Source organism: Penicillium chrysogenum (assembly GCF_028827035.1).
Source record: "Penicillium chrysogenum strain IBT 35668 chromosome Unknown utg000005l_segment0_segment0, whole genome shotgun sequence".
Lineage (NCBI taxonomy): Eukaryota > Fungi > Ascomycota > Eurotiomycetes > Eurotiales > Aspergillaceae > Penicillium > Penicillium chrysogenum.
In genome coordinates, this window is record NW_026622753.1 from 5,526,803 (window position 1) to 5,553,012 (window position 26,210).

General features: G+C 48.0%; 12 protein-coding genes across 12 annotated transcripts; 7 read left to right on the forward strand and 5 right to left on the reverse strand.

Annotated features, from left to right (window-relative positions):
• Positions 1-1,276: 1,276 nt before the first annotated feature.
• Positions 1,277-2,475, reverse strand: N7489_010500 (phytanoyl-CoA dioxygenase family protein; the record flags this gene model as incomplete). The annotated part of the gene is made up of 3 exons (XM_056716249.1): positions 1,277-1,315; positions 1,375-2,151; positions 2,218-2,475. 3 exons carry the CDS (start codon positions 2,473-2,475, stop codon positions 1,277-1,279), a joined length of 1,074 nt encoding a protein of 357 aa, XP_056563871.1.
• Positions 2,476-2,948: 473 nt separating this feature from the next.
• N7489_010501 (uncharacterized protein) lies at positions 2,949-4,816 on the forward strand (the record flags this gene model as incomplete). The annotated part of the gene is made up of 4 exons (XM_056716250.1): positions 2,949-3,022; positions 3,112-3,663; positions 3,722-4,155; positions 4,203-4,816. 4 exons carry the CDS (start codon positions 2,949-2,951, stop codon positions 4,814-4,816), a joined length of 1,674 nt encoding a protein of 557 aa, XP_056563872.1.
• Positions 4,817-6,007: 1,191 nt separating this feature from the next.
• On the forward strand, positions 6,008-8,870 carry N7489_010502 (protein kinase family protein; the record flags this gene model as incomplete). Its single annotated transcript, XM_056716251.1, has 4 exons — positions 6,008-7,786; positions 7,869-7,894; positions 8,012-8,351; positions 8,406-8,870. The coding sequence occupies 4 exons, from the start codon at positions 6,008-6,010 to the stop codon at positions 8,868-8,870; spliced, it is 2,610 nt and encodes an 869-aa protein (XP_056563873.1).
• A 182-nt stretch (positions 8,871-9,052) lies between these two features.
• N7489_010503 (uncharacterized protein) lies at positions 9,053-10,265 on the reverse strand (the record flags this gene model as incomplete). Its single annotated transcript, XM_056716252.1, has 3 exons — positions 9,053-9,313; positions 9,376-10,076; positions 10,127-10,265. The coding sequence occupies 3 exons, from the start codon at positions 10,263-10,265 to the stop codon at positions 9,053-9,055; spliced, it is 1,101 nt and encodes a 366-aa protein (XP_056563874.1).
• A 483-nt stretch (positions 10,266-10,748) lies between these two features.
• N7489_010504 (uncharacterized protein) lies at positions 10,749-11,116 on the reverse strand (the record flags this gene model as incomplete). The annotated part of the gene is made up of 3 exons (XM_056716253.1): positions 10,749-10,757; positions 10,890-10,937; positions 10,991-11,116. 3 exons carry the CDS (start codon positions 11,114-11,116, stop codon positions 10,749-10,751), a joined length of 183 nt encoding a protein of 60 aa, XP_056563875.1.
• Positions 11,117-11,582: 466 nt separating this feature from the next.
• N7489_010505 (uncharacterized protein) lies at positions 11,583-14,225 on the forward strand (the record flags this gene model as incomplete). Its single annotated transcript, XM_056716254.1, is given in 10 exon segments — positions 11,583-11,879; positions 11,999-12,181; positions 12,195-12,238; positions 12,320-12,476; positions 12,558-12,648; positions 12,819-12,879; positions 12,934-13,597; positions 13,659-13,747; positions 13,808-14,021; positions 14,082-14,225. The coding sequence occupies 10 exon segments, from the start codon at positions 11,583-11,585 to the stop codon at positions 14,223-14,225; spliced, it is 1,944 nt and encodes a 647-aa protein (XP_056563876.1).
• A 645-nt stretch (positions 14,226-14,870) lies between these two features.
• Positions 14,871-15,416, forward strand: N7489_010506 (phosphotransferase family protein; the record flags this gene model as incomplete). Its single annotated transcript, XM_056716255.1, has 1 exon — positions 14,871-15,416. One exon carries the CDS (start codon positions 14,871-14,873, stop codon positions 15,414-15,416), a length of 546 nt encoding a protein of 181 aa, XP_056563877.1.
• Positions 15,417-16,141: 725 nt separating this feature from the next.
• On the reverse strand, positions 16,142-16,933 carry N7489_010507 (HNH endonuclease signature motif containing protein; the record flags this gene model as incomplete). Its single annotated transcript, XM_056716256.1, has 1 exon — positions 16,142-16,933. The coding sequence occupies one exon, from the start codon at positions 16,931-16,933 to the stop codon at positions 16,142-16,144; it is 792 nt and encodes a 263-aa protein (XP_056563878.1).
• A 2,088-nt stretch (positions 16,934-19,021) lies between these two features.
• Positions 19,022-19,962, forward strand: N7489_010508 (aldo/keto reductase family protein; the record flags this gene model as incomplete). The annotated part of the gene is made up of 2 exons (XM_056716257.1): positions 19,022-19,537; positions 19,627-19,962. The coding sequence occupies 2 exons, from the start codon at positions 19,022-19,024 to the stop codon at positions 19,960-19,962; spliced, it is 852 nt and encodes a 283-aa protein (XP_056563879.1).
• Positions 19,963-20,052: 90 nt separating this feature from the next.
• N7489_010509 (initiator tRNA phosphoribosyl transferase family protein) lies at positions 20,053-21,905 on the reverse strand (the record flags this gene model as incomplete). Its single annotated transcript, XM_056716258.1, has 4 exons — positions 20,053-20,207; positions 20,295-20,958; positions 21,055-21,227; positions 21,563-21,905. The coding sequence occupies 4 exons, from the start codon at positions 21,903-21,905 to the stop codon at positions 20,053-20,055; spliced, it is 1,335 nt and encodes a 444-aa protein (XP_056563880.1).
• Positions 21,906-23,479: 1,574 nt separating this feature from the next.
• On the forward strand, positions 23,480-24,297 carry N7489_010510 (HAD family hydrolase; the record flags this gene model as incomplete). Its single annotated transcript, XM_056716259.1, has 2 exons — positions 23,480-23,488; positions 23,545-24,297. 2 exons carry the CDS (start codon positions 23,480-23,482, stop codon positions 24,295-24,297), a joined length of 762 nt encoding a protein of 253 aa, XP_056563881.1.
• A 608-nt stretch (positions 24,298-24,905) lies between these two features.
• On the forward strand, positions 24,906-26,156 carry N7489_010511 (MutT/nudix family protein; the record flags this gene model as incomplete). The annotated part of the gene is made up of 4 exons (XM_056716260.1): positions 24,906-24,956; positions 25,088-25,180; positions 25,581-25,821; positions 25,918-26,156. The coding sequence occupies 4 exons, from the start codon at positions 24,906-24,908 to the stop codon at positions 26,154-26,156; spliced, it is 624 nt and encodes a 207-aa protein (XP_056563882.1).
• Between the last annotated feature and the right edge of the window lie 54 nt (positions 26,157-26,210).

Here is a 26,210-nt window from a genome sequence, read left to right on the forward strand (position 1 = left end):
CTACTGTATTAAGAGGATACGAAGAAGAAGCATATAACTATATACTCCGTATAGGGATTTTATATTATCCTTCTTTATAGTATACATTTCCTATGCTTTTTATAAAGGATTCTCTCTCTTCCCCTATTAAGTCTCGAGTCATATCCGCTAGAAGCCTGATCGACCATTCTCTTCTATAAAAGTCAATTCCGCTTAGGTGATTATAGACCCTTCTCGTATTAAAGATAATATCGCTAACTCTAAGGTACTTATCCTTATATCCTATATTCCTAGCCCTTACGTTATTTAGCTTCTATAATAAACTATATTCGATAAAAGCTAACGTTAATCATTCTATAAGAAATATAAAAATAGAAAAAATTCGAATATTAAGAATATAACTAGAATAGCTTAAGCGCTTTTTAAGCTAACTTATATATTAGTAGTAATATCTCTAGTTAGGTAGAAAGAGCCTCTATCTCTACCCCTTACGCGGCTTAGCCCGACCCCTATAATTTAGCCGGGCGCTTTCTAAGTTATATAAGCGAAACTTAGAATCTAAATAGAATATTACGAAAGAAAGGAGTTAGACTATAAGAGAGAGGGTAATTATCGTCTGTAATTAGTTTCTAGTTAGATATAAGTTAGTAAGTAACCTAGGAACTAAGGCTTATCTCCTATATACTTAAATATCGAATCGCTTATATAATATATACTATAAAGTATTATTTTATTATTATCTTAGCCCTTAGCGCGCTAAGGCTTATAGTTACGCCGTTACTTAAATATTAGAGGCTTATATATCTAAGCTACTATAGATCGATATAGATCCTTAATCTTATCTAATTACCTCTATTATCTCCCTATATAGGCGTATAGTTAACCTACCCTAGATCTTAGTAGTTTCCTTTTCTAGTTATAAGTTATAACCCGCCCTAGCTCACTACTCCTTATAATAGTAATATCTCTACTAGCTCGATTTAAAGGGCGGAGATACGTCTAAGACACTCCTAAACTATAACGATATCCTATTATCTACCTGAATACGAACGTAGTTATCCGATCGTTATCGTTACGGTTTTACGGAAGTTCTAGAGATAGATGCATAGTCATGGGAGGGTAGATATGAAAACAACAGAACACAATCTGTATTCGAGTTCTTCGATAAACTAATACTGGAACATGATAGGTGTCTGGAGGTCAAAAGTTCTGGTCCAATATGGGTTTGGGCAGATGGATATGATCTGTAAAACATGCTCAACAGTGACGTTTAACCATTTGGCGTGTAATGCGACCATTAAAGGCCGTCGAGAGGCCGCCACACCTTCATCCATCGCTTGTAGAAATTAGCCAGCGTACAGTCAGATAATACTCAATCAGGGAAGGGTAACATACGTGATCATAAGGTTTCTCAGGATCAACAAATCGTAAATCGGTTGCCAGCCGAATCTTACCATTAGGATCCTTATTCTTGCAACTAGCATGCACCATCCACGGATTATGGAAGATAACGTCTCCAGCCTCGTACTCAGCAATGAGCCATTTTCGACGCACTTCCTTTCCATACGCCACTGTATAGCGGCTCAAGAAGCCACCATCACTCATGTTCTTGTTAAAAGCACTAACGCGCTCCTCATCTGACAGATTGTGTGCGTTTCTCGAAAACTCTGCTTCACACTTCTGACCGATATCAGTGGATCCCTCAAGGTACATCAGGCCACCACCCTCGAGAGACACATCCCCGATGGGTACCCACGCAGTGATACTTGTAGGAGGACCAGCACGTAGATACATCTGGTCGAAGTGAACAGGGGTCAACTCGCTATTGGGAACGAAAGCACGGAGCATGGTTCGTTGAAGCATTTGTGGATTCTTCCAGCCGTTGAACCTGCTGATGAACTTTTTAAGTTCTTCGTTCGCGCAAAAGTCCAGGTAGAAAGGTGCTGAATGGGCCGAGATCATGAGTTCGAGATACTTCTCGCTCTCTGCGTCGTCTTTCAGTCCGAAAAGACGGCGGAGATTCCCTGGCGGCAGATACTTTCGGCTGTCTTTTTCGGAAAAGATACCGTCAACAGGCAAAGTTCCTTTCTTCAGCAGACCACTTTTTGCCATATATTCGAAGTACGCTTCACGGCATTTCAGGGAGGCTTCTCTGGGTATACATCCCTTTACCTAGTTACCAAACTGGATTAGCTCATATTATACTGATACCCAGGTAGCGTGAGATAATCGACATACAAAGAGATATCCATCCCGCTCAAATCGTTCATGCATAATTTCTAGTGGTGTATCGACTGAAGTCGGCTGAAGGTATCCGACACTGCCAGGGTCCATGGGTCCGAAATTGGACTCAAGGTTGAGTGTTTCCGGGTCGGCTGGATAGTATGCCCCATACTGGTCATTGACTGCAGGTTTCAAGGTACTGGTAGACCGTGGGCTTTCTGCCGTCCGGACTGTTGGGGCATGCTGGGGTGGTTCAACACGACTGGGAGCCATGGTAATGGCCGTGGAAATGAGCTTTCTAACAAAAGCCTGAGCTCAGGCAATCCGAAATCCTAGAAATAATATGCTTTCCAAGAGATGGAAAGCGGAGCGCTATGGTATGATGATATAAACAAGGCTATATATCTGGCTCATGAAGCCACCCCACAGCTTACGCCGGAGGAAGGCCGGGCTCTGGAGACACCAATGCGACACTTGAGCCTTCAGGATACCAATGAGCGTCACCATTGATGCCGTAACCCAAGCTATAGACATCTAAGATTCGAAATGGCCCTATCTGTAGCCATCTATAACCGTCTAGACCCGGCCCCGCATTGGCATACATCCCGAATGCGGGGAAGAGTATATCTGTAGCCGTCTAAAGCCTTGGGCACCCCCAACTTCTCAAACGAATTTCGCATCAATTAGGTTGCACGAAAGGAAGTTGGCCTGCACAGTTGACACGGACCGGGGTAAGATGATGAGAAATGACCAAGGGCCAGAACCTTCGACAATATCGGGCCTGTGTGAGGTGTCGCTCCCGAAAAACGCGATGTGATCTGTACGTATCCTTAGCCCCATGAAGAAAAGAATTTCCCCTTCAACCGGCTAGCCAGTCAAAATTGCGGATTAACAGTCTGGTCCCTATAGGCAAAGCACTGGAGAACCGGGGATACCTCCGTGCGTCAAATGCTCCCGTGAGGGCGCCGTATGTGTCCTGGCGGGTTCTCGCCGTGGTGGTGACTTCTCTCGATACCGCCGGTCACGGAAGGAATCAGCTTCGCAGAAAGCAAACGAAGGACCGAGTCAGCAATGTTCGGAGAATGTCCATTCTTCCCTAACAGGCCTATCGGCTTCGCCTTCGGATAATGAGGCCTTGCAACCCACAAATGCAGAGACGCCAACACACGACAATCTACAGAACCCATCGGATGCCTTACTGATTCTGGCTCACTCAGCTGGCCAGCCGGATATACAAGAAGAACGTATTATCGACGATGACGCTCGAGTGTCTCGATATAGCCATGCTAGTGGTGCTGCCCCAGGGGGAACGGGCGGACAAGTGCAACATGATAATATTGGCAGTTGTCGTAACACCTCATCTATTACGACCACTTATCTGGCGGACCATGAAAAGGGCTCATACTATCTACTGCGGAATAAGATAATTACTTTGCCGCTGTTGCTGGACCTTCTACGTCTGTAAGTCAACGCATCGGGTAATCCGAGGGCACTTGAAACAATAACTCATCTCGGTTAGATTCAGGAGAAACTACCATCCATTCTTCCCAATAGTACCCCCAGAAGTGCTTGACCCAGCCCGCCTTGAACAGATTGCAACAAAAGAGTCTTTCCTGATCACTGCAATCTTGGTCATTGCGCTCCAGGACTGCTCTGATCTCACAGATCTCTACAAAGCCACCTGGGATTATCTCCGCCGACAGATTTTAGACATTGTTCTCGGGGTAGCTACCAGCCGCCATATTGGCTGTGTCGAAGGGCTTTTACTTCTTGGAGAATGGAATCTGATCAACTATGGCCAGACACAGACCGACGATGGTGGTGAGGCTGCATGGTCAATCCTAGGCGTGGCTGTGAGACTGGCATATCGGCTACGATTAGAAGATAGCGGGTTCGAAGAAAAGAACCAAGAGCTCGAGCCTGCGTCGCAGCGGAAGCGTCTAGCGTGGACCTGTAAGTGTTTCATTGGAATAAGAAGACAGAAATATTGACATTGGTAGTCACCTACCTCTCAGATCGCCAGATATCGATTCGAATGGGTCAAGCTTTCTGGTGCCGTGGCCCCGGTCTCTCGAGAAGATTCACAGCACAAGACTTTCCCTCTCTCCAACCGAATCATGCCAACGATGAAGATCTTGCATCGTGGATCCAAGCACAAGTTGAGCTAACGACACTATTCGGAAACGCGCACGATATTCTTTTTGCATCGAAATCGCATACGGTGAAGCTCATCACCCGTGGAGACTATGTCAAGTATATCGACGATACTGGTCGAGCAATGACTGCGTGGGAGCATGCATGGCAATCACTTGCGGTATCCAAGCATTTGAAAAGCTTTTTGACATTGATGAAGGATTATCTTAGACTCTATGTCAACGCCTTTGCATTCCAAGCCGTTATTTATCGTGCTTCCCGCGCCTCCCCAGAGAAAAGTGATGTCGGTGGACCAAGTCTGGACTTTCCCAACTCGACAATGGCTAGTGCTGATGCGCGACATATCTACGAAGCACTTAATGCCGCAGAATCGCTGTTGAAAACATTTGCCGAAGACTTCGATCCCGAGAAGCATTTACGCTACATGTCAACTCGCTTCTACCTGCAAGTTCTAACCTGATTAAACCATACTTGACTCGACGAATGAAACTAATCCAAATAGATACGAAATTCACTCCTCGGTATTCCTATTCAAAGCCCATGCATCAGGAGCCATCTCCCCAAACAGGTACTCCGAAACAAAAGCCCTAATGAAGCGCTTCATTTCGCTTCTCACAGCCATTTCCGATGACCAAAACCACATAGCCTCCCGCTATGCAAGGCTTCTTCACAAGCTATGGTTTCAGCGCCCTGATACTCCGACTGTCGAGACTTGCGCTCCCAATAACACGGCATTGGATCCACAGGTTTTATCGTTGCCTATCGATACAGACGTCACTCCTACCTCGTGGGATATGTTTAATGAGTTTGGGCTGGAAGGGTTTAGTTCTACGAATACTATGGATGGATTCTTTGCAATTCCTCCTGTATTTCCCTATGACGTTTCTATGTTCTTTAACCCGAAGAGTGATGAGGCAAATTATTACATCTGAGGGGAATTGCCCCCTCTCCTCAAAGGGCCGAAAGGTCGCATTTGAGAACGCTTCATAGTCAGATCCCTCCCCACCACCGCCCCCCAATTCAAAGTTGTCTGTATTAATCCGATCTAGCCATGACGGACCGTGAGACCAGTACGCCCGCGACCCTTTGGTGGCCGTGTTTATTCAATTTATCAGTCAACATCCATTTATTTTGCCTTCAAAACGCACTATAGAAGTTTGACATGATGAAAATGAATGAAGACTGGATATTGCAGCTATTCACTGAATCACATTAGAAGCAGAAGCAGTCGCTAAGCACACAAAACAACACATTTTCTCGGTTTGCGTTTTTGGAGGATGAACTTGTAGAGGACCAGATTAGTGCCTCATCAAACGAAAGACCTACCAGATGATGTCCGGGTTGAAATGGGCAGAGGAAAAAGAGCCAGTTCCACAGATCTTCGCCCAAACTGCGAGCAAAAGAGTCCTGAGTTCCGACCTGTGTCTTAATATCCTGTACTTCATTATAGCCCCTTTCTTGGTATGTATAAATGAATAAACTGTGTATTATTCCAGATTAAATGGGCCTATTTTGCCTATTTTTGCTTTTTTTGCCTTATCTTTCTGAACGCCCGGGCAAAAGGTCAGGAGATCAGAGATTGTCACCTCTGCCTACTTGTAAATGCTTCCTACAATTTGTGTGACGTGCCTAAGACTAAAGAGCAAACTCCATGGCATCCACCCAATACAATGAGCTATGTGAGGAGATCTATGTGCAAATCATGGAAAGGATGGAAAGGGGCTATGAAGAGGGGGGCCGATTTGCTCCTCACGGCACCGCGAGGAAAGTACTTCAGCCAGAAGTTTTGCGACGATTTTTTCGCAGTCTTCAGTTGGACATATCCAATTTTGACCTTGAAGACAGTTTGCTCAAAATGCGACAACGGAAGCTTTATGACTTTCTAGCGATTCTCATTTTCACATCCTGCACTATCGAGGCTGCTCGGACATTCACCATCAAACTATTGGCTCAGACGACTTCGCCAGATCTTTACGCTCTACCAGCAGAGCGTAAGACGCTCACGGAGATTTTCGGGGAACAGGTCACGCCGGATAAATTTATGACCCAACAAGCATGTTTTTGTCCTATTGTGATCTGCAACAAAAAGGAAGTCCGAATTCCCAGCCTGGACCGGCAATGTCTACCCTACCTGGAGCAGAAAGTTCGTGGGAAAGGAGCGTACGGCACTGTATACCAAGTGAAGATTGCCAAGGGCCACTTTTACGACTCAGACATCAGAGGAACAAATCAGCAGCCGAAGGAAATGGCACGCAAAGATTACCAATCCACCGAGGATATGGAACAAGACATCTTGAAGAAAATCCTTGCCTGCGATCGGACGTGTCCGAATATCGTGGATATTTACGGCAGCCTTTCCATCGGCACGAATTACAGCATCTTCATGCCTCTCGCCATATGCGATCTGAGCGCGCATATGAAGGAGGACAATCGAACCAGACCATATACCACGGCGGAGAAGGCGGACATAATCCATTGCGCTCGAGGTCTCGCGCGTGGGCTGGAGTTCCTTCATAATGGCATGAGGACTGCCGAAGGGGACCGGATAGTCTGTTACCATATGGACCTGAAGCCGAGCAACATTTTGGTCTTCCTCGAAAATGTGGGAGACAAGCAGGGATTCGTCTGGAAAATCAGTGACTTCGGCATGTCTCGCCTCAAATTGAAATCTCGCCGGGAGGAAACAGACTTTGACAGCTGGTTTGTCCGCTTCCAACAGCCTAGGGATGTCTCGGCCTCGGCAACCTACAACAGACGCGGAGATGGTGGCACTTATCTTGGGCCCGAGTCCCTTTCACCACATCGAGCTATGAGAACAGCGAACGATATCTGGTCTTTGGGATGTGTCCTCAGTATTGTTTTTGCGTATTTGGAGGAGGGCAGCTCTGGCGTGGAAAGGTATCGGGAAAGGAGAAGAAAGCATCGCGCCTCAGATGGTGATCGCTTCTTTGTCACAAACTCGCTATTTAGTCGACCAAGGATCCACCCAGAGGTCACAGAATGGCATGAAAAACTGATAAAGAAAGCTAGAAAGAGGAGTTCCAAAGAAGGAGAAGCTTTGAGATCGATGCTGGATTATCTCGAGCGCGAGGTTCTTCAGCCTGATCAATTGAAGAGATGCAAAGCCGACCAATTGGAGGAAAAGTTGCTCGACACACATCGAAAGTACAAGGAGCTGGAAAATGAAGGGGGCCTATCTTTGCCAGAGGAAGAGTCTGGTCTAGGCAGCAGGCTCCGGAGAAAGCGCATCGATGTGCTCATAGGTAAAAAGCCCGCGACAGACAGAAGCGTCGAGCGTTGGTATCTACGTGAACCAGAGCCATTCAAAGGCTGCGAGATCTCTCCAGACGGGACTGTTATCGCCTTTTGGACGGACACCAAAATTTCGCTTTACACTTCCCAATCTCTGGAGCAAGAGGAGGTTGATATCGTACGCCCGGCTGCAGAATATCCGATCCCCATACGAGAATGTCGCTGGAAGAGTATCAGTCTGACCAGAAAACATCTCATAGCTTCTACCTCCGGAGGAACTTTCCAAGTAAGTTTTTCGTTCTCTTTTACCACTTTTATTTTTCCCGTTCCAATCTAATGAGATTTGGAAGTGTTATATCTTCAAACTACGAAGGGGGTTAGTAGGTATGGACGTCAATCTTAGACATGGGGATCGAATCTCCCTACCAACACTGCCGGAGATTAAAAAAGTTGCTCTCGCACCTGGAGGTCAGAGACTGGCATGTGTCGTCAGCGACAAAGACGAGGACCAAAATCCCGGCTCCTTATACATTGGTTCCATCCATTCTCCATACGACTGGCAGCTTGGAAATAAACTGGACTGGCCGGCAGCAGACGTGGTTCAGTTATCATTCTCAACAGACGAAGACCTCCACATGGTTTTCCGACCACAGCGAAGTGGTCCAAATCGCAAGCACGAAATTCCCGTCATTCATGTGTCCCTTCGAACTAACCAGCTATGTCCGCTCATTATCGAACCACAAGTGAGTCTTCCGCTATGTTCAACGTCAATTGTCCGTCTAATCTCTCCTATGCAGGGCTTTGAGAGTAGTAGCACTGTTGGTCTTTTTACCACTTTCGCTCCACTTTCCCAAAAGCCCCATGTTTGTGTACTTGTCACCCGAGAAAAACAGTTGCACATCCAAAGCCTTGCACAACTGGATAAGACAGCTGCTATACAGGCCGATATCAAGAACTACCGAGTGCTGAAGCTAATGATGGGCAAAGATGATGAGAAAATATTCGCCGTGGGAAGGCGCGCGGCCCATCATAAGATGCTTTTATTAGAGGTTGACATGCCACTGCCTCAGGAAACAAAGATTTCTGTGACAGAGCTTGCTGAAATTCCGGGTCTGGCATACAGCGATGATTTTGCAGAGAGAGTCGTCCATGGTGAAAGCGAGAGTGTCGTTATTCTTGCTGCTTTGATGGGTGCGAATCAATGTGGAATATACAAAATCACTGTGCCTAGTTCCAGATCGGGTACCTCAGCTGCAGCATAGGTTGCTATTGTTGATAATCATTTATATCTTGTTTTGGTATTACAATACTGTTCCCATAACATAATGTTATTTTCTCCGTTTTTGCCTATTATCTCGAGCTCATGTCTAGCTGCGGTTTTACTACCCAAAACCCATAGAACTTTGACATAACTGACAGTATTTTTCTTATCGAAGCTTGGTTCTCAGGCTGGACAAGACTGCAGCTCAATACTGGCATTGGAGCCAGCTGTGAACCGCCTCCTTAACCCTCCGATACTCCAGGTTTGACTACTCGGAGCAATGCCGCGAAGGGTTTCACCGTCGCGGCGCAATAACCAGTAGTATAGAAGGAACGTGCCTGCTGTCAGGGCAATGGACGAGGCAAAGAATATCCATATCATAGGTGTACCGACGATACGATTGTTGGCTTGATCCAGGTCGAAGAAATTCATACCGAATATAGTCTGTCGTGAGAATGTTAGTCGCGGCCTGACAAAGGTGTATTGGAAATCAGAGGGGTACTAACGCCCACGAATGATGAAGGAAGATATAACAACGTCAAAAGGGTTATAAACACTGCCGACTTGTTCAGCTGTAGCATGTTCGTATTTTGTTCCTTTGCCATGACCTGATCCCGAAACAATAAAGTGTCGGCTAGTAGCTTTGAAATAACCTGTGCCCGCTGCTGTAAATGTGAAGCATTGTGGGAATTTGCAATGCACTCTCGACGATGATTTTGAAACGAGTGAATTCCGTAAATTTTCGAGATCACTGACTGGGAGCTAATAACGGTACACAGCTCGTCGAGAATGTCTGTCGCTGATGCCAAGATGGCCGGGACTTCGAGAAATCGAGTCTGCAAGGCTGTCAATGTTATAAGGCTATCGTGGCCTAGACCTAAAGGTCCACTAATAAAAGTGGCGATTGCACTCCGTCCCAGAGGCAGAAATCGTTGTTCTTGTACGGCGATGTATTTCCTCCATGTCGGGAAATATGTTGCGAACAAGACCCGGTGTAGCCAAAAGAGATCGGACTCCACCTCAGGGCAGAGATTGCGTAGTAAACTCTCAGCCTGCGAATGCGCTTTCGATTGTGGCGTAGGATTGAACAATACGAAAAGACTTTGGGATGAAGTTTTGTCGTATCGGTGGTAAATTCCTGTCTGGCGAATGACCCATTTGTCCTCCTGTGGCTTGTACTCGGGGTATCTCACGGTGTAAGATATTTCTGTTTCTTAAATTTAGCAACAGTGTCAATATCCACCGGGTTGAAAGTACCATTTATGGAGCCAGAGCAGGACTCTGTAAATGGAAGGCAAAACACCCCTTCGAGGTCATCACTGCGCCGATAAAAACATGATGGCACCGCCCAAAATGATGGACCTATCTCGTGTCCAGCGACGAGGAGGTCAAGCATGGGTTTAGTGATTTGCAGTGGTTGCCGGGAGGTACGTTGACATATTGACCTACCAATTATTAGCAGAAGAAAGAGTGATGTCCGATTTAAACATACACTACTCGACATTTGTAAGGCTTCTGATTGTTTTTCAGAAAGGATACCGTATCATCTACCGTGAGAAGGTCCGATCGTTGGTATGAGCCTCTTGGGAGGAACGATGTCGCATCCTCTCCGATCTCAAAGACTTGTACAGGTTCAACCAGGTGGTCTAGGCAGTAATGATCAAAGGAAGTCATTATGTGCAGTTTTTAGAGAGAATGATGAGATTAGATTCATTGAATTTAGGATCTGAATTATTATATCAGATCTACGAGCCCGGGGTACCTAGGCATGTCCATTGAGCGAATTCCGCCACACACCCTATTCCCGATGCCCCTGATATGCCTCATGTGCTTCGCCTCTACTCGAGGTTTCTCGTGTTCCTATCACACCAGCCTTAGGCTAAACATCCTGCGCCGAACTAATTCCTTGTCAGTTTACTTATTCGGAACAAAAACTGAAGAACTCTTACTCGAGATCAGCCTTGTGAAGAGGTGTCAGCATCGGACTTCATTTCGGGAGAGGCAAGATATCGTAACTTACAGTCTCCACTATCTTAGGGGCAGTGAAGATCCACTGGTCTTCTAGAAGCTAGAATCTTAGAGTCAGCCTTGCGCCCGATGCGCGAGTTTCAGGCAATTTACCTGAATACCGAAGTCTGTTTGTCCAGGGAACAGTCGTTCAAGCAGATCCTGAAGACTGTCTCTCCGCAAGTAGCGGCTACTCGTGGTTTGTATAGGAGTCTGTTGTTCTTCTGTATTCCCAGGCATGGTTATTTCAAAATAATCGCGACTTTGCTTTTACGAATTACAGTTCCTCCCAAACACGGGGGCATGATAAACCCCAAGCTGCGGCTGAAACCCGGGCAAATTTCACTGACACGTCACAAGCCGATCTTTGCCTTGCTTATCCTTTGCAATTTTGCGCGGTCTATCAGGTATCGCTGATTCGATAGTTGTCTTGAGATTATGCGCGACTATACCACATGAGGATATCGCTTCCGCTTTGTTTTGGTCACCCGGGTGCATACTGCTTGGATGTAATTCTAGGGCTTGGAGGCAACCAAAGGGGGCGAAGCTTTCAATATCTGTAGTTCGGCCAGGAGGGCTAATTGCATTATGCTCAAAATGCGGCTTAGTGTTATACCTTTATTGGAGAAATTACCCCTACCTTTTGAACATGCATCGTGTGGTAATCCTGCAATATTGATAGGAGACCTATACGCTTTGTTGCATCATGTCGCAACCGGCAGAGGCACAGTTGGTAGAGCTACCAGCATGGGCACGACCCTGGCTCTCTGGTGTTTTGCCCACAAGGATGGAACCAATCCCAAGTGGAAGTCCACATCCGCGATCCCAGAATTCTTTTCTCCGTCCGCCAAATCACTCTCCGAGCCTGATAAGCGCACCGTCATCTGTTTCAACTGACTCAGAAGACACTGGCATTCTCACCAAATGCCCAGAGGAACGGCTTGTTGTCGGACTTAGCCGGGAACGGACTGTCAGCAGAGCGTTGAAAGGTGTCCACATATTTGTATGTGCAGATTTTCCGAAATTCCGAACTTGAGAGGGGGCCTTTCTGCATTGTAGCCTTCAATAGACAACATTGGCCAATCTGTTGTACTTGGAAATAAGAAAAGCTAACAGGAATAGATGATCACAGTCAATGCAACTCTCGGTACAGGCCTCTACTGGCGTGGTGGTCAGATTCTTGAACTCGGTGGACCGTTGGCTGTGGTTCTATCTTTCCTCTTCATCGGAATCCTAACATGGGGTGTCATGCAATGTATCACTGAAATGCTGTGCATTTGGCCAATACCCGGTGCATTGTCAGTAGTATGTTAGCCAGTTCGTCGACGAAGAACTGGGGATTGCGGTCGGAGTGACGTACTGGTAAGTTGCATTCTCAGCAAATTTCATGGAAAGGGTTGGTAGACTCCAGGACTAGGGAAGAGCTGCTGACAACTATAAAAGGTTTGTTTACTCGATGTCATTTTCCACACTGGTGGCAACCTCCGCTGCAGAGTTCAATTTTTGGGATTACATCCACGAAAGACCGGCTATACAGGGCTTGATTATATACCTACTGATCCCACTGATACTCGTCTGTATCAATGCCATAAGAATCGAGGTATGCTTCATCCGTCATTGCTGATCAATGCGAATACTCGCGACTTCGGGACTAGGAAGCCGCCAGCTGACGCGCATTCAGATCTATGGTTGGTTGGAAGTGGCGACAGGCAGCGTGAAAATAATATTTCTTGTTATAATCATAGTGACGCTGATTGCAATCAATCTTGGAGGTTAGTAAAGTGGCTAACGGATGGTTTGGACTGTGTGTGTCTGTTCTTCGGGGAATATGTGCTGACGATGAGCAGCTGGCCCAAACAATACTCTCCCCATCGGTGCCAAGTGTGAGCAATTGCTACCGTCTCATACATTTTTCGCCAGATTGGAATACTGATATCATCAGATTGGACTTCGCCTACCGCATTTGATACACGGGCGGCCAATAACTGGGGCACCGCTTTACTGTGAGTCGCAGCATGCGTCTTTATCTGTGCTCAAATTGCTAATTAATATACAAGGATGAGCATTTCAATAGCAACTTTTGCATACACCGGAGTGGAAGTTGTTGCTGCCTCTGCCCTAGAGGCACGGTGGCTACATCGCGCAGACGAAATGTCGCCAATCTCAGACAAACTTTCACGGTCTAATGACGTCCAGGTCGGAAGATCATTCAAGTTTTCCGCTATATTTATCCCTGTACTTGCAATGGTTGCCTATACCATCAGCGGGCTGCTCGCGACATTGGATATAGAGCGGAAGAGTTGCGCTCTCCCTCGGCTCAGTTGGCTTTCAGTGGATGTGGAAGCCGGGTGCACAAAGCCTTCAAATAGTGCTGCATTCGTCGCAATAGCCACAATGTCCAATATTCCGCACTTGGCAGACGTGTTCAATGCTTTCCTGGTGTTCACGTGCCTCTCTTGTGCTGGTACCAATCTGTACGTCGCCTCTCGGGCTTTGTTTGGCTTAACAAGTCGTTTGGATGGAGGCGAAGGCCAGAGGTGGTATCTGCGTGTATTCGCATGGTTTGGCAAAACAGATAGACGAAAGGTTCCCCTGCGAGCTATGATATTCTCCGCGGTGGCGTTCTGGTGGGTGCCATTCCTGCAGCTGATCCGCGGGAATACTCAATCCTCTGCTACCACTGACTCCTCCTTGAAGGGAACTCGAGCGTCCGTGGATATGGTAAGGATGTGACGTGGATTTTCCCTCTAATTTCGAGTTCAGAGCTAATAAACGTGAATAGTTCGTGGAGGTATTGAGCCAAATGGCATACTCTGCGGTTTTAATCGTCTGGGCGTGTGAGTGTCTGGCATTCATTCGGTTCTACCATTGGTGTGTCTAGTCATTCAGATGCTGGATCTTCCGAATATTAACTAGAACTCTTCCTCCTAGTATTTCTCGGCATCGCGATTATCTCCGACGCGAACATGTCGCCCACGTTCAGCGCTGGAGCGATGGCCATGATGACTATCCGTACCGCAGCCACAGGCAGCCATTGACGGCATATCTAGCCTTTTTAGGCTGTGTTTTTGTCTCATTGGTCGCAAACGGTGCTGCATTGTGGAATGGGTTCCATCTTTTACCATTCCTAGCATCGTACCTGACGGTAAGGGCAATATTGTGATGAGTCTAGTTTGCATTGGCTAACTAAGATCTGTTGAACCAGATTATTGTCTTCGTGGGTCTATGGGTATTGTTGAAGATTATGCGAGGCGCAAAGTGGTCTCTAGTTGATCTCTCGCAACCCGACAAAGTCGCGAGGATATTCAGGCATCTACATGACATCCGCTTGAGTGTAACGCAGTCCTAACTACCTTATAGCTAGATAGTGATTTTACGTAGGTCCACGGGTATAATAACTATTACAAAGCAAGTGTGCCCGAATCTCGTCGCTTGCATTCACATCTGTGTTTCCTTTTACATTTAATAACTAACCAAGAGGATTTAAAGATAGAAATAAGCAGCCCGTATGTCAGGACTAGGAATTAGTAAGCTTTTTTTCTACCTGTCCCCGACAACTTTTTTCTAGACCCCTCAGCTGGGTGCCCACCAATGTGAACACAGGTCACATCACCAATTGACATCGATAGCACCATGAGAACTACGCATCTGCCGCCAAGATGATTGACATCTCCGAAGGCGCCCTTTTCGGACACAAAATCTTCAAGAAGGAAACCGATATATCAAAAGAGGCCAAACATTATTCCCATGTCCATCCTCCGTGAACGCCTTCAATTTCTTCGACCTGGCCCCTGACGAAGAGGTCGTTACTGTGCTCGGCAAACCAATGGGCAGGATTATACTTGAATATGATTTTTCGCTTGTGACTAAATCCGGGCATGGGGTACGGCCCGCTGAGGCTGAAGCTATGAGACTTATCTCTAGATATACCACCGTGCCTGTACCAAAAGTGTACCATACGAATTTCAGCTCCGAGTACAATGGGTTTATTGAGATGTCCCTTGTCCAGGGATCTCCATTAGAAGGGACATGGGATACGATGGACGGAAAAAACAAAGAATCTATTTGTCGTCAGACCTGGGATCTCATCTCCGAAATCCGGTCCGTCCCATCTCAATACGAGGGTATATTTCAATGCGCGGCAGACGGCTCCCCATCAAAAGATCCCTTACTAGAGGATCTACAATCACCACTCCGACCCCTAACCAGCGATTCGGACCTACAGGCTCGCATCTATGAGCGTTATCTCCATTGCGGGGGTAGTCGGTACGAACACGAATTACCCAACATGCTGCCCAAATCTGACCATGCTGTGTTCGCGCATGGGGATATCGCACCTCGAAACATCATGATTGATGAGAATGGTAACATCACAGGGCTTATCGACTGGGAGTATGCAGGCTGGTATCCGGATTATTGGGAGTATGCGCAGATCATGAGGCCCGCGTTCTGGGGAGATTGGTCGATATGGATGGAGCGGACTGCCCCAGAAAGATGGAATTTGAGTGGTATCAATGCTTCTCGCAAAGTTCTGTTCTAGATGACATTGTAAAGATGCTTTGGGGTTGTATGTTGGCATACCTGGACCTTGTTCTCATTGATCATATGTTTTGTACTAAATGATATATCTAATGCATCTGGATTTCTACATTCTGCTCTCAGAATGCCCCAATAATGCACAGTTCTCATCAGCAAATGGTATGAAGTATGCAGTAAAGAACAAGAACAGTTAAGGTAGATAGAGCAGCAGACAGTCGGCCGAAGAGAAAGCGGATGGCTTCGTGCAGGGCAGAGGCACGTCAAAGACGAATTCTTTCACTTTGCCCCTTAGAAAGGTATGGGGGCAGTGTAGCGTAGGACCGCTATACTATAAAATACTCAATTAAGCCTTATAAAGGCACCCCGATCGGGAAAATCGTGATGGCCTAAAATCCGGTACATACTACTGCATATACACTGGGATTTAGGCCGGGCTAGCCGGCTTTCCCTTTCCGTTTGGTCGTCGTAGTGCTCGAGAGCATACGAGCTCGACACCGAGCTAGTTCGAGATCAGGACTGCTGGTGGTTGGATCCAAGGCTTCGGGTGGCTTCCTGGTCGTTGTCGATGATGGATTGTCGATTATATCGATTTAAATCAGGTTACTAGTGACTACCAACCCGGAAAGAATATACAACGTACATGCAACATGGTAATTCCCAATCAATTCTGGTACGGGTGGTAATAATACATACATGTATCCCCGGCTATTCTTGAATGAAGCGACCCTACTCACCCAACTCATCCTCGTTGTCATCGTCGTCATCGTCATCAACCCCAGACACGTCTTCCTCCGAAGAACAAGCATTATCGAAAATCCCCGGGGCCAAAATAGATGGCCGGGCCTTGACGTTTTTCGAAAGTAAGGCTAGTAGAAGTTTATCGTCATTGGCCCGACTTCCAGCAGCCCCGTTCATGACGAATGAATATTCATGGCCCATCTCCTCTACGAGGGCCAAGAGCATATTGTGTGGGAGATATCTTCCCGCAGTCCCCCAGAATGGCCTGCCCTTTTCTGCTTGTAGAAGTGCAGCGGCTTGGCTTGACTTGCCGCGGTTGCTATGTTGCCAGCACATCCGTAGTACCTGCACACAGTAATGGAAGTACAGATATCTAGCGGCTGGTCGGAAGCCTGAACGGAACTTCAGTGGACGGCCTTCTAGCTGTCTGAATGTCAGACTCGTCTGTCTAGAGACGGACTCGTCAAGTTTCTCCCAATCCGGGTCGATCAGCCTAACACGGTACTCCCGGGGCTCACACTCGAGCCAGTACTTGACCGCGGATACCAGGGCGTTGCCCTGAAAACTCGGAATATCAGGGACGATTACGAACTTCCCAGCATCCCAATAGCGCTCCAGCCTTGTATGCAGAAGGAGCCCGTTCCGGGGGGACAAAAGTTCTTCTGGCCTCTTTTTCCCGAATATCGCATCCATCGTATCTTGGCCGTTCATATAGGGAAACAGATGAGATGCTTGGATGGACTCCTCCTCTACATAATCCCCAATGATGGGATCCCACATAGAGGAAAGCGACTAAAGAAGCGGGCGAAAAAAGATTGATCGGTAGAGTGCTAGTTCTCCGCGCTAGACTGCAGGGCTATAGCCAGCACTAGCCTAGCGAAATCCTCTACGTCCTCGCGTTTATCAATTTTCCAGGCTCCCCGTTGTCGAATTTTTAAGAAGTCGTTCTTGGTGATAGCATTTCTGTCTCGGTCCCGCACGATAGCTATGTACTTGTCGAGGGCGTAGGCCTTGGTGATGTACAGTTCATCACCATCCTGAGAAATCAGCAAACATCTATACACATTAGCACTTGATTTCTGCGGGATGCTGACCCGGAATGAAACCAAATAGACTTACCTGGCGAGCGATCTGAGAAAGCTAATCAAGCCGAGATCTAGTGCAAACGATGCAAACCCTGTCTCTTCTCGCTTAGGCGAGGCAAACAAAGCAACAAGCAAACAAATCAAGAAAGCAAACTAGGTCTTCGAAAATGTTTGCCAAAGGGTCCTCAAGATCGAAGTAGCCTGCGCTCGCTCAGGGAGTGGCCTCTCAATACGCTCGGCGACAGAACTGTCTCGTGGGGCCTGCGAGGTGTCCACCGGCAATGACTAGGGAAAGACTCTGACCCTTGTCAAGGTCAGAGTCATCCCCTCATTCTTGTACACCAGCCAGACCTTTCGTGGGATGGCATACTAATTCTCAGGTGTAACATCATCTCCGTGACGGACCCAGTCGCCGCACTGCGAGTTGCAACGTTGACTTTTTTTTTTGGACGGTGTCCCCTTGGGGTCTGGATCCACTGGATGTCTGTCGGTGACCGTCCTGGTGCTCTTGACGCTGGCTTTGTCGACGAATGCAATGGTGACTGCTTTACTGTACGACGCATTTTTCATACGGTTCCACTCGTCGGAGGGAACGGCATCCTGTTGCTTCGCTAACTTGGAACCCGTCGGGCCCAAGCCGGGGTGAAAGCCAACTATGTTGCTTGGGCGGGTTAGGGTAAGGATGCCGTGGTAGTACGTGAGGACAAGGCTGTCGGTAACGCAACGTATGGTCGGAATTTCCTTGAATTGTGCTTGGCGTAAGTCTCCGAATTGGCGACCTCCAAAATAACCGTGGGTCTCCTAGGAGTCTTTTGGGGGTGGCTTCGTGGACCATCCCCCCCCGTCTGCCTTCTCCAGTCATAGTTCTCGGCGTCAATATGCAGCGTCGTGGTCGGATTGACAGCGGTAGGCAATTTATCAGGTGGAGCGACGACCTCCCCGAAGTCATGGAAAGGAGGCTGTATATGAAGCCTTCGAGAATGACCAACGCGACTTGCTCACTCTGCACAGAGACGAACGCATACCCTGCATGTATCGCATGTATGCATGTCAACACTATCCCTTGTTTCTGTAGAGGGAGGCCTTAGGGCTGGCGTAGAAGCCCGAGGATTGCGAGTGATAGCGAGGAAGAAGATATTAAAAAGCAAAGGAGAAGGACTATATATAGTCACCTAAGAAGTAAAGTTAAGGGAAATTGAGAGATATCTGAGGTGAAAGAAATGAATCACATACTTAATGTGCACGAGTAGTATAGAAACTGTAAGTGGAAGTATGCAATTGCTTCAAATTGGCGCCTAGAACTGACCAAAAGCGTGACCACCAAAGCTTGATCTGGTTTCCTCAAAAGCACTCTAGTAGATTACACTATATATCTCCGGGCGATGTTCTTCGATGGCGCAATAGCATTATAAAAATAATTGTAAGCCCAGTCAGAAGGTCAAATGATTCACCATGTACGGATCACGCAATTCTCTGGTGACTAGGTACAATACAGGAACCAGTGTGTACAACGGTCAGCTTTCGATGATAAGTAGGCAGAGGATTAATTATCCTTGATCATAATAGTCCAACAGAATAAAATCAATTTGACTTGCCTATATTGGTAATATCGTAGGAAGCGTGATGTCGGAACCTTGGAAAGCCGCGGCCCCAGGTGTTTGAGTTTAGTCATCCAGGATGAGGTCATTTTCGCAAAGCGGGGCCAGGAGATTATTCTTCTGAACTCGGCATTCCTAGTCAGTTTCTTTTCCTTTCGCAAACAATACCCCCAGGTTTCTTCAAGATGTCCGCCTCATTCAATATTACCGATCGCCTTCCTCTCCCGAACTCGAGTGTCCGCATCCCGCGCCTCGGCTTCGGCGTTTACCGCTCCCCCACCAACCAGTGCGTGCAGTCTTGTCTGAAGGCATTGGACGCAGGCTACCGACACATCGACACGGCACAGTTCTACGCCAACGAGGCAGAAGTCGGCGAGGCACTGCGCACCACCAGCGTTCCCCGAGATGAGATTTTCGTTACGACCAAGATCCTCAGCCCCGCAGCCTCGGTCGAGGCTACGTACGATAAATTGCTGGCTTCCGTCCACAAGATTGCCGGCGCTGACGGACACGTCGACTTGTTCTTGATTCACTCTTCCAGCTCTGGCTCTTATGGGCGGAAGCTTCTGTGGCAGGCGCTTGAGAAGCTGTACGCGGAAGGCAAGACGAAGAGTATCGGTGTTAGCAACTTCGGTGTGGGGCACATTGAGGAGATGCGCTCATATGCGCAAGTGTTCCCGCCTCATGTTAATCAAATTGAGGTAGGTGTTCAACTTCTTTTTCTACTCTAGAGTATCTACATAGGTAGTTCTCTGATCTGATCGTGATCACTGACATTCCATTTTTGCAGCTCCACCCTTGGTGCCAGCAGCGCGTCATCAACGAATACTGCCAGAAGAACGGCATTATCGTCGAGGCGTATTCGCCCATCGTACGAAACTATAAATCCAATGACCCAACACTAGTGGAAGTCGCAAAGAAATACGGCAAGTCCACTCAGCAGGTCTTGATCCGCTATGCGCTGCAGAAGGGCTGGGTGCCTCTGCCCAAGACCGACAACCCCGAACGAATCGTGTCCAATGCGGACGTCTTCAACTTCGACCTCAGCGCGGAGGATATGGCCGTGCTGGATTCCCTCGACCAGGGCAGTGCCGGCGCTATCGTGGAGGCCGTGGACAACGAATGAGCGATCTCCGGGGCAGGTTATTTATGACCCTGGCGCTTCGACACGAATCAGGTCCTACCAAGCGATGAAACGTAGCCACATTGCTCGAGGTCAATAATCCGGCGGCTGCATCAGGAAAGCATTGACAGATTGAAGCGTGGCGCGAGACGGGTTCACGTCATGTTTCGACGACACAAGCCAGGCTAGACGCTGTCGAATGAACTGCTTGCTGATCGCACGCTTGCTCAGTGAGGCATCGAAGTGGCCTGTAGAAAACAATTAGTTATTTTTCTCCTCTTATCACATAGCGTCTGAATCCATCACCCAGACCGCCTGGGCCATTGCATACATACCCTCGTCATTATAAAACAGACAAACGATCGCCAGAAGCGTCCCTGCCGAAAGATCCTTCCCATTCTCGCATGTAACCAGCACCGACAGCGACGAATCCGCCGGAAGACGGGCGCCGATAAAGTCGCGCACCTTATCCAGACATTTCCGTAGATCTCGGCTTCCCAGCTTCCCAGAATCACAGCCCAAATTAAGCCGCTTCGCATTGCCTTCTGCAGCCGCAGGACTTGCATTGCAGTCAATGACAAGATCATACTGACCTCCAACATCAACCCCGGATCCCGAGCCAATGTACAAATTGCGCGTTGGAGAAATGAGCGTCGCATCCTGAGCCACATCCAGCAGCTTATGCTCAGCCACCAGCCGCGCAATAAGCTCCGGCAATTCATCTTCAGGTGTACTCTTCAAAACAGCCTGGTTGGCCCAGAACACTGGCGGCGTCAGGCCATGCGCCCATGCCTCGCTATCATCGCCCGCGCCTTGGATGTATCCACCCTCGGACATTTCGGCGCCATGCACGCGCCTCGAAGCGGAGCATAGTACGAGCAGATTGTACTCTTCGCCCTTGTGCAGATCTTGCGGGTGGAAATATGTCCTATTTGCCCAGGCGATCTCGATTGGTTTGCCGAGTTGCTGGCGCAGATTATCAAGATCGAGTTTTAGGCTCTAGTTGTTATCAGGTATCAGCCATTTTTGTCTGGATGAGGAAGGGGGATGCAGTGCAACTATTGTGCAAGTTGCATTCGTGTTATGCATGCGTACCTTTAGTGAATGCACGAATCCTTCGATTCGGTTCTCGATCTGCGCTTCTTCTGATGCGCCTAGGTAATCCGGTGGAAGGCGGACTGGGTGATATGCAGTTGCGGATGGGAACAGGGCTCTGTTGAGGACGGCGCTCCAGATTGGGACAGTTTTTGATAATGCGTCGGGCATCACTAGGGGCGGGGTTAATAAATAGTTCGAGGCTTAGCCGTGGTCATGATATGCATAGTGACCATTTGGGTAAGGGGAGCTGGATGATCCTCTAATTGGGATGCTGCAGGTAGGTGTACATACGTTTTCCTCGGCGAGTTGAGTCCACAATTACACAGCTGCAGAATCAAAGAAAATATAGTCAGCTTTTTGCGTTTCCTTTTATGGGCTCTTGTAAGGATTCTGCAGTGATGGATTTGCCATGGTTTATATCTGGCTCAATGAAGGCCAGCCAAAGGTACCCTAACACAGATTTCACTCCACAAGCAAAAGAAGACAGTAAGAAGGGGGATTATACTAACCCCCCCGTGCTCCCTAGCTAGCGGGAGCAGCTGCAAGTTCAGCCTACGAAAGCTAAAATCCCATTGACCGGTATGACCATCGGTGCTTTTGAAATAAGCACTGCCAGCCTTGGCCGTAGGCGGGATATACCAGCTACCACAGCGCTCATTAGCTACCAGAGGTAAACCATAGTGGTCAGCGACCTCCTGTGCAAAAGCGGCATCGGTCTCAATAGACTGGAGCCGGTTGGCGACGGACAGCGCTGATTGACGCAGAGACGAAAGCGTCTGGGAGATTGACAGCTGCGCCGACGGGAAATGAAGGGACTCTAGTGTCGGGAAAGTATCGGAGGACCCCATGTTTGCCTTCTTTGGCTAGAGCTGTTGCCAAGTATATTTGGAATTCAAATATTGGTATCAGGTCGTACTCCGGGGTTGTACTAGGGGCCGTTTCGGGTTCAGCTGTGCAAAATGGCGATTTGGCCCGAGACCCGTTGAGCCGTGCTGATTAAATTGGTTTTGATTTGATGAAGGGTTATGTTGCGGTGTTTTTTTTTTGGGTCTTCGGGTCAAATGTGAGGGAAGGCCGTTGTGGAATTATCTTTGGGATTTGAGTCTGGCCAATCATCGTGGTTGTATGAGGTGGACCCGTGTTCGTGCAATGTATGTATACATATACAACACGCTGTGCTACATGGTTCCTGGTTGTGTAAATCTTTCTCTATTGGGATGAAATAATAAAATAATGGGTAAGGTTCTAGCAAGCCAACGCCAGGTTCCGGAGTGTCATGCTCCGGAAAGGAGAGTAAAAAGTATACATCTAAGGTTGGGCACAACTCCCCCTGGCACGGAGATGATGATAGATTAACCCTTTGACCACGGCAATAATAGAATGAGGTATAAAGCAGTCAAATGGCTCATCTCTCACCGGAACTGGAAAAGTACTATATGTACTCGCTACCGAGGTAATGTTAATGTCGGGGTTCTCTCCTAAAGTCCCCGCCAAGCATGCTCTGAACGTCCAAGTGCATACCCCTGTGCTCGATATCATCTGAGCGCACCAGTTATTTGAGAGGAGACTGAAAAATGGACCAACGGGCGGAGCTTTGCGCCTGCATACTTGTGTATGATTCTCAATCATTCCGTACCCCGGCTGCTTTTTCCGAATTGGAGTTCCGCCTCCCCTCGGACAGTGAAAGGACAGTGAAAAGACGGGAGCATGGCCGTGCATGGGTTTGGGCCTAGTAGGCTGATGTATAGTGGTATCCAGCCCTGGAGCGATGTCCAATGAAACGGCCCATTTGCAACCTAGAATCCTGTACGATCTAGACATCAGGTGAGAAGGTTACTTGCATATTAAAAGTCACTTGATCAGAGCACTCATAGAAGAATGAAATCACGGGATTGTATATCAAGGCAAGTTTCAAACTCGGAAAACATTGAAGGGAATCGGTGAGAGAAAAGAAATGTGAGAAACTACGAGAAACTGCGAGGTGAAACCATTCGCACCTGCTCGGAGTAGAAAAGAAGACGCTAGTCTGTAAACGGACTAGTTCACTATAGGTCTGTGCTTTTTTATTGGCTGAATGTCTGGCCGTCTCCCCAGGTTTGAGGTATTAGATACCTGTTTTTGTACGATAAAATAGGGCCAATCTCAGGTATCTGATACATCTGGCCCCACGTCAGTGACCTGCCCCTCCCGCTTTGGCCCGGTTTCCCCTTGGAGATTGTGATCGCGGCGTCATTGCTTTTCGGGGTCAGCTCTTGCCTTGACTTAAATACTCCGGTTGCCTATTTCCTCAACGGCATTCCTCTCCTCTTCGTTTGACCTGCATCCAACCACTCTCCTAGACTATACTAGACAGATTCCACCTTTTCTCGCATTCCCCATCTTAATAAACAAACATCTCGGATCTACTCTCCGTACTTTCATCATGACTAAGGTGCGAGGATTGCCGGTATCTCCCACGAGACCCACAGGTGCTAACTGGTACTGCAGATCACAGAAATCTTCTTCGATTGCGACAACACTCTGGTCCTCTCAGAGGAGCTGGCCTTCGAGGCCTGTGCCGACCTGGCCAATGAGATTTTGGAGGCCAATAACCTCCCCGACCGTTACACCGGCGAGCAGCTCATCAAGGACTTTGTTGGCCAGAACTTCCGTGGCATGATGGTCTCCCTCCAGAAGAAGTACGACTTCGAGATCGATGCAGAGAAACTGGAGGAATACGTCACGAAGGAAGAGGACAAAGTCATTGCCAAGTTGAATGCTAAGGCTAAGCCCTGTATCGGTGCCACCGAGGAGCTGGAGAAGATTTTCGCGGAGAAGAAGTACGGTCTGGCAGTCGTGTCCTCTTCCGCTTTGCGCCGCGTTCTCGCTTCTATTAAGAAAGTCGGTCAGGACAAGTTCTTTGACGAGGACAAGGTCTTTAGCGCTGCTAGCTCTCTGCCGAAGCCCACCTCGAAGCCCGACCCCGCTATCTACTTGTATGCTCTTGAACAGGTCGGCAAGTCTGCTGCTGAGACTGTTGCCATCGAGGATAGCAAGTCTGGCGCTCTTTCCGCGATTCGTGCTGGTATCCCCGTCATCGCCTACGTTGGCAGCTACAATGGCGAAGACACGCAGAATGCGATGGCGAAGGCCCTGACTGACCTTGGCGCAAAGACTGTCATGTACCATTGGTCTGAGTTTGAGGATCGTCTGAAGGATATCGAGAATGATGTCTCCGTTGATGTCCAGTCGAGCCTTTAAACGCACTGTCGCTGGTGACGCTTGCACGTCCACGATGTCATGATAGCGAGCGTATGGTCGTGATGGAGCTCTTTCTTCTATTATTTTCTGCTTTTTGTGCCACTCTATGTGTCATGGACTCTTGGTTTTTCTTGAAACTTTCCGTTCTCAAGGGCTTTTAGATTTCTTTGACACAAGATTGGCAAGACTTGTTTTGGGATTGGACTGTGTCCAGTCATTGCTACATTCTTCTTTGCCTGGTGCACCTTTATTCAGTATCTTCCGTCTTCGCATAGACAGGTTTTGATGCGCAATGAGATACCATTTAACTATACCTTTTTATTAGTCAGTTCGAGTCTTTACTTCATGTCCCGTATGACGTAGCAATCTTTTCCATCCTAAGATCGAATACACTCAAAGAAACATCGAAGACATCAATATCAGACTGATAAGATAAGGGCTAACCCCGCTTCCCCCGCCATCACCCCTCCCGAGGTCACTCCGGTTGGGATTGGTCGCAGATCTAGCAGCGTCAGTCTTGTACTCCATTGGACGGATAAATCATACGCCATCGAATCTCCGCCACTTGTTCCCACTCTTTCAATCTAAACCACTGCCAACCCATTACAATGTCAGCTCGCACGCAGGCCAAGTCGAAACTCGTCTCCCGGGGACCGTTGGTATGTTTACTCCAATTTCCCCGAGAGTCCCCTCAGCAATCAAGTCCCAGTCTGCTATGTATAAAATAGATTTGGGATGATACCACCAGTAGTACAACGCTAGGCCATGACTGACAAGTTTTACCAAACAGGATCCCAACGAAGCCCGCTGGGCTCGCATGGTGAAGACAACATACACTGACCCCCTGGGTGTCGAGCGAACATGGGAATCAGCTGAGCGCACGGTAAGACCTATCCCGCTTTGTTTTCTGCTTATCCGTATTCTGCGCGTTGGTCGATGTCCCGAGTATATGCATGACACCCGGTGCAGGTATCAAAATGACACGCCCGCAGGACTGCCACGAGGGCCACCTACGTGACAGACTAAGCTCCAGCCTCGTCTGAATCAGGAAATGTGGTTAGCACTAGTGGGGCTCCCCATCCTCGGGAACCTGTGCTCCAGGTGGCATAAACCCGGGCGTTGCCCGACGCATCAACCGAATTCACATGACCATTGGTTGCCTTGCAATGTAATCTGTATTGGGTGCATTGGTCGATCCCATTTACCAGCCAGTTCAAGCAACCTTTCAGAGCCTATGCTTTTGAAATTTGCATTTCGGATTTGATGCTAACCGCGTTGTCCAGACTCGTCCTGCTGGCCTCGAGCTCGATGGCGTTGGGATCGTCGCTATTCTGAACAAAGATACCGGCTCGGAGCTGCTTCTCCAGAAGCAATACCGGCCGCCAATTGATGCAGTTGTTATTGAGGTCCCTGCGGGACTCATCGATGCGGGTGAGACGCCTGAGCAGTGTGCTGTTCGAGAACTTAAGGAGGAGACTGGTTATGTTGGTGTGGCGGAGCAAACTAGTCCAGTGATGTATAACGGTATGTGAGCGGTGGCTGCCGGCTTTGTTTTCTTTTGCCTGCGTTGTTTGACCTTTTCGGGCGCTGAAAGCTGACGAATATATGTGACTTGATCAGACCCAGGACTTTGCAATACTAACCTGCATATGGTCCATGTCCGTGTCGATATGTCTCTCCCTGAGAACAAGAACCCAAAGCCTGAGCTTGAGGATAATGAGTTTATTGAATGCTTTACTGTTCCTTTGGACACGTTGTTTGACGAGATGAAGAAGCTTGAAAAAGACGGTTATGCTATTGATGCCAGGGTTGGAACACTGGCTGAGGGAATCGAACTGGCAAAAAAATGGAAGTTGTGAGCTAGCAATTGTAGCATATCTCACTAGCTTGCAGTAGGACAATAATTGAGACAA